Here is a 15,127-nt window from a genome sequence, read left to right on the forward strand (position 1 = left end):
GGTGCCAACCTGCCCTCCATTCAGGACTTATACATTTCCAGAGTCAGAAAACCTCACTGCAGATCCATCTCACCCCGGACACAACCTGTTCCAGCTCCTCCCCTCTGGTAGGCGCTACAGAGCACTGTACGCCAAAACCAACAGACTCAGGAACAGTTTCTTCCCACAAGCCATCACTCTGATGAACAGCTGATTTCTGACTCACAGTGTCAGGAACAATTCTTGTGCAATAACCCAGTAACCCTGTCTCTAATCAGCACCTGTTTACTGGTTTCCACTTATTATTTCCTCACCATTCTCTATTTCAGAGCTGTTCATACTGTTATATTGTAAATACATTATATACATCCTTTGCACTGTGCTCCATCGCACTGTGTACATGTATGTGTACCTGTATATCACATCCACCTCCGACATGTACATAATAATAATAATTTTACTCCTGCATCCTTTGCAGTCTGCTCACTGCACTATTTGTCAATGTGTACATTGTTTCATAGTGTGTATATCTGTGTAGTCTGATTTATTTTATTATTGTCTTATTGTATGAGTAAGCACATCGTGAGTGATGATATCTTGAGTCAAATTCCTCCTATGTGTACACATAAATGGCAATAAATCTCATTCTGATAAAGTGAATTCACACCACAAACCCTGTCAACGTAGCAGATTTGTCGGCAGCTCCAGCCAGATTTCAGGAGTCGATGGTGAGCTCATGCACTTCATTGTAGATCGTCTGTGCAGCATTCAGTGTGTTTACGAAGGGTCAAGGAGCCGAGTCAGGAGAGCGTACCCGCCCTCCCCTGCATGACTGCACGTTTTAAAAATATTAGAAACTCCTACGTTGGAGGGTGGAGCCGGGCCATCGAGCCTCTGCTTTTGTCAGAATTGTGTACTTCATGATCTCTGGCATCACTGAGCCCCGTGTCTGAAAAACTTCACGTGAGCTCTGGGTGAAAGGATGAGCAGAAATGTGCAGCCTTTTCCACAGAATTTTTCTCTGAAGAAGAATAGAGCGTTTGTTTCGGTAACTTCTCTGTGCGTAGAAACCTTTATAATATATATATGGCGAGTTGTCTGTTCCTGCTGAGCAGGAAGGTGACCACGAGACAGAACTTCAACTGTTTGACCCGTACAATCTGACTAAGAGTAGGATAGCAGCATTGTGTCCCGCAGAGTTGTGACAGCGATCCTGAACTGCTGTTCAGATTCAGTGTTAGGAAGCTCACTAGCTGTGCAGACGGTTTCCATCAACGTGTTTAATGCGCATTTTGAAGTGTCGCATTAGAAAAGGTTGATGGAAACGGCAAGTTTTTCAGCTCGCTTGAGGTGTTTGTTGTTGAAAAAGAGTAAATGCACTAAATGGGGGAAGCACGTGCAGAAATCACTCATCACTACAATCCACCCGCTGGAGGAGCCTAACCTTGATCTCTGAGCTGATTCTGGGCCTGGTTGTCAGGCACAAAGTCAGCGGGTGTAGAAACACTATGGGCTGTGCCACACTGTGGAAAACCGCAGACAGCCTAATCACACGGCCCACCTCAGTAATTATCTACAAACAACTTGGTTATGTGGTAAATTTCCAAACAGTTACAAGACAAAAGGTAAACAGAAAGAGTCTCAGCTACAATGAGCAAGAGGAGTGTCAAATAAGTTAAGATAACACCTCTGAATAAAAGGAGGTTTTATGGTGTGTTTTGTGGAAAAAGAGTAAAAGTCCTAAACGGGAGATGGAAACACTTTCTGTGAATCAGTTCTGACGTCGCGAACTTGTAACTCAGGACTGATCAGCTGTTTCTGCTGTCGGCGTCTCGCCCGGCTGTGCAGAGTTCTGCACGCCTGCAGAGAAGTTCCTGCAGCTCGTTTGTGCTGAGAACAGAGGAGGATGCAGATCTGGGCAGGAAGCCTTCATCAGCTGTTCTGCTGAGTGATGCGTTCACCTCTTAGAGGTCCTTCTCAGATCCTTCGCTTATCGCCGCATGTTTCTGCTGAATCGTTGGCATCCGGCTCTTCAGCACTTGGAGGGTTTTGGAGACGTTTAAAAATTAAAGTCAAAGCAGAAAGTAAGACTTCAGACCTCGCCCCCCCTCTCTCTCTCTCGCCCCCCCCCCCTCTCTCTCTCTCGCCCCCCCCCCCTCTCTCTCTCGCACCCCCCCCCTCTCTCTCTCGCCCCCCCCCCTCTCTCTCTCTCGCACCCCCCCCCTCTCTCTCGCCCCCCTCTCTCTCTCGCACCCCCCCCTCTCTCTCGCACCCCCCCCCCCCTCTCTCTCTCTCGCACCCCTCTCTTCTCTCTCTCTCGCACCCCCTCTCTCTCTCTCGCCCTCCCCTCTCTCTCTCTCGCCCCCCCCCTCTCTCTCTCTCGCCCCCCCCTCTCTCTCTCTCTCGCCCCCCCCCTCTCTCTCCGCCCCCCCCCCTCTCTCTCTCTCTCGCCCCCCCCCCCTCTCTCTCTCTCGCCCCCCCCTTTCATGTCGGATTATTTTGGGTCTCTGCTGTAAAAACATGAACTGCTTTTGGAAACAGAAGGAAAAATTAAAGAATAATTTATTTCTGTATTAACAGCATAAATTTTACCCCAAAATAAAAAGAAAACATTTCTGTATCTTTGACGAACCACAAACACATTTCAGCAGAAAATAGACAAAATACCCAGAATCCTTTTCACAGCAAACACAGAAAGACTACAGATCAACACGCTCAGACGCTGAGCGCACACAGCTTACCCACAATTCCACAGGTTTTTTTATAAAAATTAAAAACAGTGTCAGCTGTGATTTAAAATCACCATGGAAACACACACAATTAAAAAACATTCGTTGAGCACGAGCGAACAACTCGTTTGGTCCCTTTTAGTTGGTGGGTCCAGGGCCCCTGTAGGGTCCAGGGCCCCTGTAGGGTCCTTCACCTGTCATTCAGTGTTTTCTTCATCTGGACTGGTTTTTTGACCTTTGAGCTTCAGACTCGCCTGTTGGTCACCTGACCACAGGTCGTCACATGTAGTGACCGGACGAGCCGACCTGAGCGCCTCCAGCAGGAAATATAAAATAAAAGACAAATAATTTAGGGATTTCTCTCTGGGTGTACTTCCTGTGTTCCCGCCCGTCTCCGTGACGGTTTCTACGGTTTCACCTGTACCTTGTTTTTTCACAGGTGACGTTCTCGTCTGAGTCTTAACTGATCTAACTTCTGTTTGACCTTTTGACTTTCACAGATTCGACTCCGACGCGTTACTTTCTACATCTGGTTTCTGATTGGCTACTCGTCGTGTCAGTGATATGAAACGTGGAAGAGAAAGATGAAGCCCCTCCCCCTCCTGCATCTCCACGCCAGCTTATTTATAAAATTTGCAGGAAGTTAACAGCGAGAGACACTTTGATTGATGGCTTTGAACTGAGCCCGCGAGCTTCACTTTCTGAGGTCACGGTGAAGAAGTCGCAGTTTGTCGTGGCGGTTTTGGTTCTGAGTGAAACCGCCCTCTGAACCACGTCACCAACATGGCAGACGTTAGTTCACCTGTCCATCTTTGGCACGGTTAGCTTGAGGACAGGAAGTCATGACGGCGTTTCCTCTTTCTAATCACACATTTCCAGTTTTCAGCAGTTTCACGACAAACTGCGACTTTTCTGATCTTTTAAATCTACAAACATCTCTCGTGTTCAACTGGCAAAATTATTCTACTGGTCTCTGGCTGTTAACCACCGTGGGCGGGGGGGGCCCGCCTCTATTTAAACGTTTGGTCCCGTCACTCGATCTCAACGCGGAAAGCGCTGATTTCCATTGGCCGCAGGCGAGTGATGCGTTGCTGCTGCTGGGCGGATTCCGGTTCATCGTCCTCTCGCAGCAGAGTGAGACCTGATCGACGGACAGAACGAAACCGAAGAGGAGAGAAGAGATCGTCCAAGTTCACCTGGAGACGAAGAAGAAACCCGTTCAGACAGTGAAGTTTGAATTCAGAGAAAAAACAACATGATCAGACTGAAAACAAATCAAAGCCCTCCTCTCATTTCAAATGCAGAAATACAAAATGTGTGTGCGTGTGTTGTGTTCACCTCCTCGTGCGCGCTCCATGTGCACTGCAGTGGCGGCTCGGGGGCGGAGCTACAATCAAAGCCCTTCCTGTGCAGGAGGAGAGCCACTTCCTGCGACGGACTTTCTGCTTCCTGTTTAAACACAAACATTTGTGTTTTCACGTCTTTGAACTTTGTGTTTAGATGAACTCTGATTCACTTAAACTCACGGAGTTACATTTAAACAAACTGAAGGTTTCAGGTGAACACCGACAGCCCGCCCCCAACGCCACGCATCACTAACGAAGCTGCTGAAAGGGCCGAGTGAAAGTGAAATTTGATCAGCACACTTTCTGTCGCACCCTCCTGCTGCTGCTCTACATCCTGTTATCTCAGCCCGACAGGAACAAACGGACACGCCCCCAAAATGACTGGTCTCCCCACCCCCACCTCTCCGACCTCAACAGGAAGCACACAGCGCTGTACACGACGCCGGTCACCCTCTCAGAGCCCCGGCCTGGACACGAGCTCCTCCAGCAGCAGTTTTATCCGCAGCACTGCTCAACAGAAGCTCAAATGAAGCGCTTACTCTCTTAGACCCTGGTTCCCACTCACAAACAAAATGGTTTCAGATGTCAGAACCAGAACAGTTATCAAGTCTTTGCAGAGATTTACAGAAGCACAATCTGACACATGAATCCTCGTGGTGGCGTTAAAACTCATTAAATATGCAAATCTGCTATTAAAACAGCTGATTTTCTGCTCTGGTTGTTTTCAGGACTCTGGAGGAACTTCACAAATGTTCCAGGTGTTTCCGTTCTTACCTGCGCGTCCTCCAGCGTCCTCAGGTTCAGCAGGTGAACGTCGCACGGCAGCGACGAGCGGAGCGGCAGGAAGGGGCGGAGCTTTGGCAGCCGGCCGCCGCTCGGGGCGACCATCGTGATTGGCGGGTGGCAGAGGGAGAGCGAAGTCAGGTGGGCGAGCAGTGACAGGTGCTCAACCGAGGCCCCTCCCACTTCCTGTCAGAAAGAAATACAGATGCAAAACAAAAATAAACTCTCTCCCCGTTCTCAAAGCAGCGATCTGACCCGCAGCATCCATTCAGATCTGGTTGTTGTTGGTTAACATATTCTTACTGGATGTTTTCAGGTCTGTTCCCGCTGTACACCACGACCACGGCGTGGGAGCGATTTGAGCGGCTTTAAGACTCGAACGGGTGAAAACATCCGTTTCACGCTGCACTTATATTTCTGATTCATTTTCTCATAGTGAATTATTATTTTCTGCTGATAAACAGGTTTAGTGTGTCCGCCCCTCACCTGAGCCCCGCCCCTCACCTGAGCCCCGCCCCTCACCTGAGCCCCGCCCCTCCTGTCCTCCAGCAGCAGCTGGTAGAGACTCGCCGTCAGCTTGTTGTCGGTGACGCCCTGACCGAGGCCGCGGTTATCATCCTGCTGCAGCCGCCGGTCCAACACCACCTCCAGCTCCCCTGCACAGGTCAGAGGTCAATAAACATGCATTTTTCTTCAGCTCAAAGACAAACCCCACACGGCGTTCACAGATCACGTTTCCTTTCAGTGTCGTCTTTCAACGGCTTTCAGGCCGAAGACGCCTGTTGGTTCAGGTTCAGGAGAGACACCTGATTCACAGAGGTTTATAATCCTCTCAGACAAGGATTCAATACCAGAGTAGAAATACAGCACGTCACAAGTGATCCACCAGGAATGTGCATGTTTTTGATTGGCTGACGCAGCGTTTTGTGCGATGATGTCACGTGGCAGTGAGCCCAGCAACTCACCATGGAAACGAGGACGCTGTTTCTTTGTAAAAACAAAGCAGTCATTGTAAAAATAATATATCAAATAAAGACTCACTGCACTAAATAAATAAATACCTGAAGTAAAACATAAAAAATAATAAGAATAAAAATGAACCTTCGGTCAGCAGAAGCAGAAGTTTCCCAAGAAACAAGATGGACTTTATTAACTGAAGTCTCCTGCAGAACTGAACTCTGTCAGAGGTTCACACCACGCTCTGTATTTTATGAATAAAGAGTCTCCAGTTTGAATGTTCTACCTGGAAGAGCAATAATTAACAGGCGAGACCCGAGAACGTGACGATGACTCACTTCCTGTTCGAACAGACATGTTTCCTTTTCCAACTGAAACTAGATTTACAGCTTTACGCTGCTCCTGTACGATTTTATCTGGTTTCATTATTTTCAGCCTGCTGCCTCGTGAAACCTGACACGCGGCGTGCAGGTAGACGGACACTCACCTGGTCTGAGCGAAGCGACGGCCTGACTCTGAGCCGACAGCAGAGACACACGAGACGTCGAGTCCTGCAGGAAGGACGCCGAGCTCATCGGGTAAAAGTTCGCCTGCAGGGGAAGCTTCGACAGAGTCCGCCGCTGCTGCATCTGCACACATGACCAACCAATAACCAATCAGATAGCTGCTAACAGGCTGATGCTGTGAGATCAGTCCACAGCGTGACGAGAAAACGTGAACAAACCTGGAAACTGTTGAGGTCGGAGTAGAAACGGTTGCCGTTGGCAACGTCGCTGACAAACCGCATGACGAGCTCACGGTTGACCTCCGACCTGATGTCCACCATGTTGGAAATCTCCAGGGACCTCCCAGCATGCCCTGGGGCAAATACTTTTATGTCACATCATTCAGTTCGATTAAGGATTAATATAAATTCAATAAATTCAAATCATGCGCGTGCATGCCAACAGGAAGTCCCTAACGCGCATGGAACTCTATTGAGCATGCTCTGTGCAGAAGCTTCAACAGCGTTTGCGGTGTTTGAGTCCAGTTAGACACATTCACACGAAATAATTAGCTTTACTGCACCTGACAGTCAAAGCCCAGGGCAGCCTGTATCAAAGCCTGACAGTCAAAGCCCAGGGCAGCCTGTATCAAAGCCTGACAGTCAAAGCCCAGGGCAGCCTGTATCAAAGCCTGACAGTCAAAGCCCAGGGCAGCCTGTATCAAAGCCTGACAGTCAAAGCCCAGGGCTGAGACGATATATTCTCCAGTTTCTGTTTTTCATCAAATCAAAACTTTCGCTGAATCGATGAATAACCAGTAAATCGTCTCGTTACCGTCCACGTGGTAAAGCCGGACTCTGTGTGTGAAGTGTCGGAAACAGGAAGTGATGTCAGAGAAGACCGGACCTCTGGAGACCCGAACCAGGGGGGGCTCTGAGGACGAGTAGGGCTGCAGGCGGGCGAGAGAGATTGACAATGAATGAGAAGACAGCGATAGAGAGAGACATTTAGTCAGACTGATGTGGTTTGTGGATCTGGTTCTGGTCTTACCTGGGCCCCTCCTCCCCGGGCAGGAACAGGTAGGCTCCGCTCTTGTCCCGGTTTGCTCTTGTTCCGTACCACAGAAACTGGACCTGGACCTGACGGACCAGACCGGACTGCAGACGGAGCTTCTGCATTTCAAAATAAAACTTTTAAATAAATAAAACTGACCGAAATATATTTAAATAATAAAATAATATTTTGGGTGTCAGTTTTGTTTTTTATAAATTAATGAAATTGTTTATTTTTCATTATTTAAATATATATTTTTGTTGTGACTTTTTTTTCTCTCTGGAGAGACTTTTAATTTGAAAAGCCTGACCTGCAGCAGGCCCGTCTCTGGGGAGCTCCATATTTGGACGTGCTTGTTGCTAAGCGACAGGGGGCCGTCGGCCTCATGTCCTTGTGGGCGGGACACCTGGAAGTGTTTGGACTGGACGGTCGGCGTGTTTCCGCGATGATGGAAGGTGTAGCGAGCCCGGTGGGCGGAGCCATCCGAGTCTTTGGTCACGTGATACACGACCAGTGACAGAGGAGGAAGTTCAGCCACGAAGTCGAGCTGAAAATATAAAGTTTAAAATGTCCTGACACGCCTGCTGTGGATTCGATTGGACGATCGCTGTTACCATTAAGCTGATGTCCAAACATCAAATATCTATAAACAACATCAATAACAACAACAATAAGTCAATTCATTGAACTGTTCATCACCTGGAAAGTTTCCGTGGACGCCTGTGTCGGCTCCGCCCACACCGCAGAGATCTGCGCAGCCATTGGTCGACCCGTGTGCGCGTCGGCAACGCGAGCGTCCGGAGAGTCGACGACGACGCTGATGACGGGCGTGCGCAGCTGCTCTGTCGGGTTAAAGATGATCAGTGACCTGAAACAGAAACGATATTCAACATCAAGTCAGTACCTGCAGCAAGCTAACACGCTCACACTGCTAACATGCTGGCGTTTAACAGGCGTAATGTTCACCTTATTAGCTTAGCATGTTAGCATCCTAAGCTAATTAGCAGTTTCTGTGAAGGTTCTCAGTTTTCCAGATCACAGTTGGTTGAACCAAGTCACTCTGAGTCTGAAATCTTCAGCACCAAACTGTCCAGACTACGTTCTGCAGGTTTGTTCATATATTATTCACAGCCTGAATTATTATATATATTATTATTTTATTCCTAAAAACGTCTGTCTGTTTTTATTTATGTGAAAACATCTAATGTGTCAACAAAATAAAACATCATTTTGAACCTGATTTAATCCCGCGCTCAGATATGTCAGAGGTCGCACGCCTCTGGAGCAACGAGGGGTCTTGCTCAGGGTCACAGTGAACCCGGGTCTCTCACACCAAAGGCATGTGTTGTATCCACTGTGCCATGGTCACCCATTAGCAGGGTTTTCCTGGTTCAGAATGGGCCTTTGGGGGGGCGACTGCGCGACGCTGAGCATGATCGGTACGCTTACGACCAAAATCTGTGCATTTTCTTGTTATTCCTGACATCTGATAAACAAAATCCATCCACAAGCTGGAGGAGTAAAGCTATAAATGAGTGTATTTATAAATATTATGACATTAAATACAAAGTATGATGTTGGTACATCTGGATAATCTGCCTACAGATAGTTAATAAATAAAACCTCTCTCTGATATCAGCCTGCAGATCTGTGGCTAAATTTGATTAGTGCTGATGTTTGTGTGGTCGTTATAATTTCAGATAATCGTACTACAGCTCACCATTAGTAGCCTAATATTAATTCCAGTTTCTGTACACGCTCAGTCTCTCATTTGTTTATGCAAATTAACTTGTCAGAAATAAGAACCGTGCATACAGAACGACGAGTTAAACGTTTCTTAACTTTGCTGTAGCGCCTCAACCTTTTTTTTAATGCCCCGCCTCCTCCAGGCTGTGATTGGTCGGTTCACGAAAAGTGACTTTGACGAGCAACAAACGCACACGAAAGGCTCCGATCTCCCTGCGGAGATCAGCAGGCAGGAGAGAACGGGAACAGGTGAGCGTCACGTGGAGCCCAGAGACCCTGATCCGGAGAGGACAGAAGAGAGGACCGGGGCCGGCAGGCTACGCCAAAGACTAAAATGTAGTAGAAGTGACCGGAGAATACCGACACACTCCAAGCATATGCAGCTTTTATCTTGTGAGCACGAGCTTCGTAGCGGAACGTTCAGGTTAAATCAAGACTGCAGATGGTTTATTAATCCAGCGGCTGCTGGACGACGAGACGCTGTATTTAAGTTTAGGTTCTGCAAACAGCTGTTTGCTGACAATTAAAACACTTTTCTGATCATTTTGGCGCTGAGGATTTTCCTTTAGCGCTCATTAAAACCTCTCTGGGGGGCGCCAAATATTTCTCTACGCAGGAAAAACCCTGCCCATTAGAAACTGCCTCATTTGCATATTTTAGAAAAGCTGTAATATAAAAAAACGTTGTGTCTTTGTAAGTAATCAGTTTTTTCACGGTGTTATCACATTTAGTTCCTTTTTGACCTGCAGCCGTAACATCCACATATTTAAATGTACTTTCATCTCAGAAAGATGCTCAACATTAGTTACTACAGGCAGTTTCTCCATCACTACATTAAAACACTAACTGCTTCTCACATAGACGTTAGCATGCTAATATCTGAGCCGCTCAGAGGTCATCTGGAGCACGGTCGACATCTCTGACCTGAAACTTGATGAATGCCGGTGAACTGGAACCCTCTGACCCAGTCTGGGAGATAATCAGATATTCCCTCTGTAAGCCCCGCCCCCTTTACCTGGGCTCATCACTGAGCGTGAGCGACGTCTTCTGAGGCAGAGCGTCCTGCGCCGAGATCACGTCATCCTGAAAAACACATCACAATATGAACGTCTGAGGGGTGAAAACATTTCTAATATTTACATCTTATAGTTTCTGTGAAAGCTGCAGCGTCCGCTGCTCTTCTCACTCCTCCACCTTTCTGTTTGTGTCCGTTTCATATTGGCTGAGCAATCAAACAAGAAGGATGATTATCCTCAGTAACAAAATACCAAATGTTTAGTTCATTTGAATCATGAAAGAATCAGCACTTAATTTTTCTATTAAGATATTTATTTTGTTGAGGAAACAGATTTTATCCGAACAGTTCTGAATGTTCGGCCCAAGTGTTTGTTCTGAGAAGAGAGAAAAGTTTAAAACCACATTAACTTTCACTCAGGAGCAGAAATCTGCCTTTAACCCTGAAGTAAAATAATGATTTGGCGTTTATCCCGATAGTTAGCGTGATAACATTTTGGGCAGTGTTGGGACAGGTGCAGTACCAGACACCTCCAGCAGGTGGTGCATTACCAAACAAACATGAACACAACCCAAGGCATAAAATATTACAAAAATATGCTCAACAGGTCAATGGTAAAAGAGCTGATGGGGTCAAAGGTCACCATTTGCAGGAAGGGTTTTGACTGGTCATGGTGGTACTGGCTCTTGTCCAATAGGAGCAGCCAGTGGGCGGAGTTCTGCAGCACCTGGCGCAGGTTCAGGATCGAGTGAAACAACCTGTTCAATAAAAGATAATTTAGTCAAGACTTTTACCTTTGATGTTTTATTTTATTTATTTTGGAGTGTGTTTGCTTTTGATTTACTTTATTCAAACTGTAAATATGATCTATGAAAATCTTTTAGTTCTCCTCTTCACAATATTGACTTAAGACGCACCACAATGCACTACTTGTTACTTAGTCAAAACTTTATTTAAAATACACATCTCTCAACTTCACTTCAAAAACTGTCAAACTTGCACAATGACTGACAAACTACACTGTAACACACGATGTTAACAACACGCTTATCAAATGGGAGGGATGGGAAATTGGGGTTAGATGCTAATGCTACATGAACAGGTATGATGGGAGGCTAATGCTAACTGCTCACGCTAAGCGAGGCGGTACCTGTTACCGTTGTCAGTGGCGACGTCGTCCTTCAACTGAGAGCATGGAGGGACAAATGAGACAAAACACATGCTAACGCTAAAGACGCTAAAGTGTTTCAGGTGCTACAATGAGAACGTTGATTTGTTATCTGCAAATGTGATGAAGGGTCAATTTAAAACAAACTCAAAGAAGATTATTAAAAAACCCTGCGGGAACAAATAATCAATGACAAACACAACTTAATAATATAAACAAAACAAATTTATGATAAATAAAAGTTTATACGCTAAAAAACTTCATTAAAACTGTAACTTTAACAACAGTCACTCAACAAAAAGTTCGAACACTTTGTTTGTATTTACCTTAAATCATGCTTTTTACCTGCTGCTTAAAACCTTTTAGGTTTAATAAGTAAAAGGTTTCTAATCTTTTTTGCCTTGTTAGCTGTATATTTCACTCACCCTGCTGTTTATTAATTTTTAAAATCAATTTGCCCTTGATTAAAAAGTTTTTACCTGGTAAGCAACTTTTAACCTACCATATGCTAGCATGCTAACGTGCTAACAGGAAGTAGTCACCTGGTGCCGTAGTCGACAACAACGGGGTCACGGGCCGTGCCGGTGACGGCGTCGTGGTGCTGGAAAAGCGCCAGGCTCCGCCTCCCCGCCGTGAGATGCTGGAAGTGTTCACGAGCCGGGAAATCTGCAACCAGACGACCGTCGCCACGGAAACTACGCATTTCGGCCAACGTAAGACTGAAGAGGATTTCTGTCGCTCTGTCAGAGAGAAGAAGAAATTAAATAAAGATAAAGGTCCCGAGTCCCGTCAACTAAAGGTTAAAGGTCCCGAGTCCCGTCAACTAAAGGTTAAAGGTCCCGAGTCCCGTCAACTAAAGGTTAAAGGTCCCGAGTCCCGTCAACTAAAGGTCCCGAGTCCCGAGTCCCGTCAACTAAAGGTTAAAGGTCCCGAGTCCCGTCAACTAAAGGTTAAAGGTCCCGAGTCCCGTCAACTAAAGGTCCCCAGTCCCGAGTCCCGTCAACTAAAGGTTAAAGGTCCCAAGTCCGGTAAAATAAAGGTCAAGGTCCCGGAGTCATGTCAAACAAAGGTAACATACCTGAGCGTGGCCTCCAACGTTCTGTCGAGGCGTTTGTAAAACGGTCTGGAGGTGAAGTATCCGCTCCAGTAATGATCGTCACGGTCGGCGTACGTGAAGAAGTCGCCGCGAACTGTAGGCAGAGTCATTTGAGCTGCTTTCAGACGCCGATGAAGAGCTGCAAAGTAATCTGAGAGAGTCCCGAATCGAGCCTGAAAGGAGAAGAAATTATATATTTTCAGGTTGTGATGAAGAATAACGACAAAACAAGACGTCAATTAAAATACACTTGAAGTGATACCAGCTGTTAACAGCTTGTTGTATCTCTGTGTAAATTATAATGTACTGTTGATGTTCAGCTACAGTTGGTTGTGCTGTATTGATAACCCACACTTTTGATGGAAGATAATATTTTATAAAGGTCTGGATGAATGTAATACTGATATCACATTTTTAATTACGGCTCAATCAGCTGTGTAAATATACAGTTTCAGGCGTTCACCTTGACGTGGAGCTCCGGGTGTTGGTCGAAGTAGTCGAAGAGTTTCTGGTAGTTACTGAACTGAGCGTCCCACTCGCTCGACTCCACAAAGCGAAAGTCGTCACCGAGCGGAACCAGAAGAACCGAAGAACGAAAGAGTCGTGACTTCTGCCGGTACTGATCCAACAGGAGAAGAGCTCTGAGAGGACAGAGAGGAGCCGGCTAAAATAAAGCTGAAGGACGTTTCATCCACGTTTGAGAACAAGAGGGCGCTTAGTGTTTAGAGTATAATCATTCATTTAGAGAAAAGGTCAGGAACTCAAATAAAACGCCTCAAAATTAAAAGTCTCAAAACTCAGAAATCTACGGAGCCCCTGAAGTCCCATAACATTTATGAGATGAATTTTGTGCACACAAAAGATAAAAAATATAATCTCATTAGGGCCAATCAGCCACAGAACTCCATTCAGAAATCTGCTGTTTTAAGGACAAACTAAACACTTTGTCAAACTTTGGAATCACTCTTATTAATATTAATAAGAATTAAAGAATAAATTTTAATTACTGCCGTCTTTGGCCCCGCCTCCTGCTCACCTCTCCTGGACGTTCTGCTCTGTGATTGGCTGTGGCGGTATCCTCCATGGACAGAAGACCCGCCCCCCCGGCAGGCGATAGAAATCAAACTGACAACAGACCGCCGGGTTCGGACCGCACGTGTGCGGTATGTCATAGCTGTAGAATGGCATCATGTGACACATGATGTCACTGCGGGGGGAGGAGTCTGACACACAGGAAGTGGACGGAGTTAGAGAAACAAGTTTTACATATTTGAGTCAAACTTTATGTAAATTTAATCTCAAATATCTCAAAGACTTTTTCTGTTAATTGTTGCTTTTAATTAATGAACTCTTATTTGTTGTTGTGTTTTTCACGTGTTCAGTCCGATCTCTCGGGTTACATCATCAGTTTCTCTCTCTCTCTCTCTCTCTCTCATTCTCTCGGTGTCTCTCGCCCACACCCACCCCAGCTCTGCCGCCACTGAAACTCAAGCGTCTGCTGCTGGGCGAAGTGTTTCTTGATGGCGTAGTGAGTCCGCTGGATGAGCATGTTCTGAAGTCCCGCCCCCTTCAGCAGATAGGTCATAGAGGGGGAGTGGCCAAACGGATCCACGGCCCAACCGCTGCTCGGCTTCACACCTGGACAAAAAGATCAAGTTTCAGAGTGTGATGCGTTCAATGATGTCACACAGCGACAGGAAACTAAGCGATGGGGGGGGGGGGCAACACGAACCCAGGTGTCGCTGTATCCACTGGTGTCCCTCGATCAGCTGATCCAACAGAGCAAAGTAATGAGAGTTCGCCTCATCAGCCATCACCCAGCCGCCCGTCACCAGCTCCAACTGCCCCGCCTTCAGCAGGCTGACCAATCACAGAGCAGGAAAAAAAAAGAACACGACTTTAAATAAGAAAAAAATACATCAAACGAAAGCGACAGGATGATTAAATAATGAGAAAGAGTTCAAATGGACAGAAGAGAGTCAGAACAAAAACATTTTAAACTATTTACCGTTTGACCATCTCTCTCTTCTGCTCGTCGATGTCGTTCCACCACTTAGAGAAATAACTGATTTCTGCCCAAATCATCTTCCTCCTGCTCAACAGAAAAGACAGCGTCAAATTGTTTCTGTGCACGTTTACATTCGAGGGAAAGAAATCAAAGATCCTCCTCAAACAGTTTGAAGAGATCAGACGTTTGAGAGAAGGATGTGCTGAGGCACACGGTCAGACCTGAGCGCGACCCCGACTCATCGAGCCGCTAGAGAAACATCAGATCACTGTGACTTTAGGTTCTTCTTCACCAGCAGTGAGTTGTCTGCTAACAGTCACTGTGTCTGTTCTTCCTCTGAGACCAGAGGTCCTGGTCTTTGGCTCCCAGCACATGTCAAAGCAGACTCTGCCCCCTGCTGGGTCCCTGGTGGATCACATCAGGAATCCTGGAGTCTGGTTTGACTGAGTCACAAAGCAGACGTGGGAGTGTTTTCCTTTTTCTGAAAGCACTTTTTAACATGGATTATGAAGTCTGCTCTATGAATAAAGATTATTTTTATTATCATTATCTTATAATGACAGTGTTTCCCACACAGACTTTACACAGGTTGTCCGGTCCAGGTGCGTTACAGGGATCGGTGGACATTTCACAGGTAAAGCAACAGTGAAGACACGAGTGCAGATTTCATTTGTTAGTTACCATGTTGGTTTACATCGTTGATTGGCCACGTCATTAACAAGACGCATGCAGCCACCTGCTGCTGTGAAAACTGGTGGAAAA

The 15,127-nt window shown here is 46.3% G+C and overlaps 1 protein-coding gene across 1 annotated transcript; it reads right to left on the bottom strand.

Moving 5' to 3' along the window:
- Positions 1–3,646: 3,646 nt before the first annotated feature.
- LOC119914086 (alpha-mannosidase 2-like) lies at positions 3,647–14,452 on the bottom strand (the record flags this gene model as incomplete). Its single annotated transcript, XM_038733084.1, is given in 19 exon segments — positions 3,647–3,904; positions 4,047–4,157; positions 4,829–5,023; positions 5,360–5,493; positions 6,282–6,423; positions 6,519–6,652; positions 7,114–7,232; positions 7,333–7,451; positions 7,643–7,879; positions 8,032–8,200; positions 10,094–10,161; positions 10,737–10,851; positions 11,804–12,001; positions 12,340–12,530; positions 12,821–12,998; positions 13,394–13,580; positions 13,822–13,995; positions 14,090–14,217; positions 14,366–14,452. Coding segments are annotated over 19 exon segments (2,851 nt in total), but the record flags the coding sequence as incomplete, so codon positions are not given.
- Positions 14,453–15,127: the final 675 nt, after the last annotated feature.

Source organism: Micropterus salmoides, unplaced genomic scaffold (genome assembly GCF_014851395.1).
Source record: "Micropterus salmoides isolate LMB-PRFRI ecotype aquatic unplaced genomic scaffold, ASM1485139v1 Ms_hic_scaffold_20, whole genome shotgun sequence".
Taxonomy (NCBI): Eukaryota; Metazoa; Chordata; class Actinopteri; order Centrarchiformes; family Centrarchidae; genus Micropterus; species Micropterus salmoides.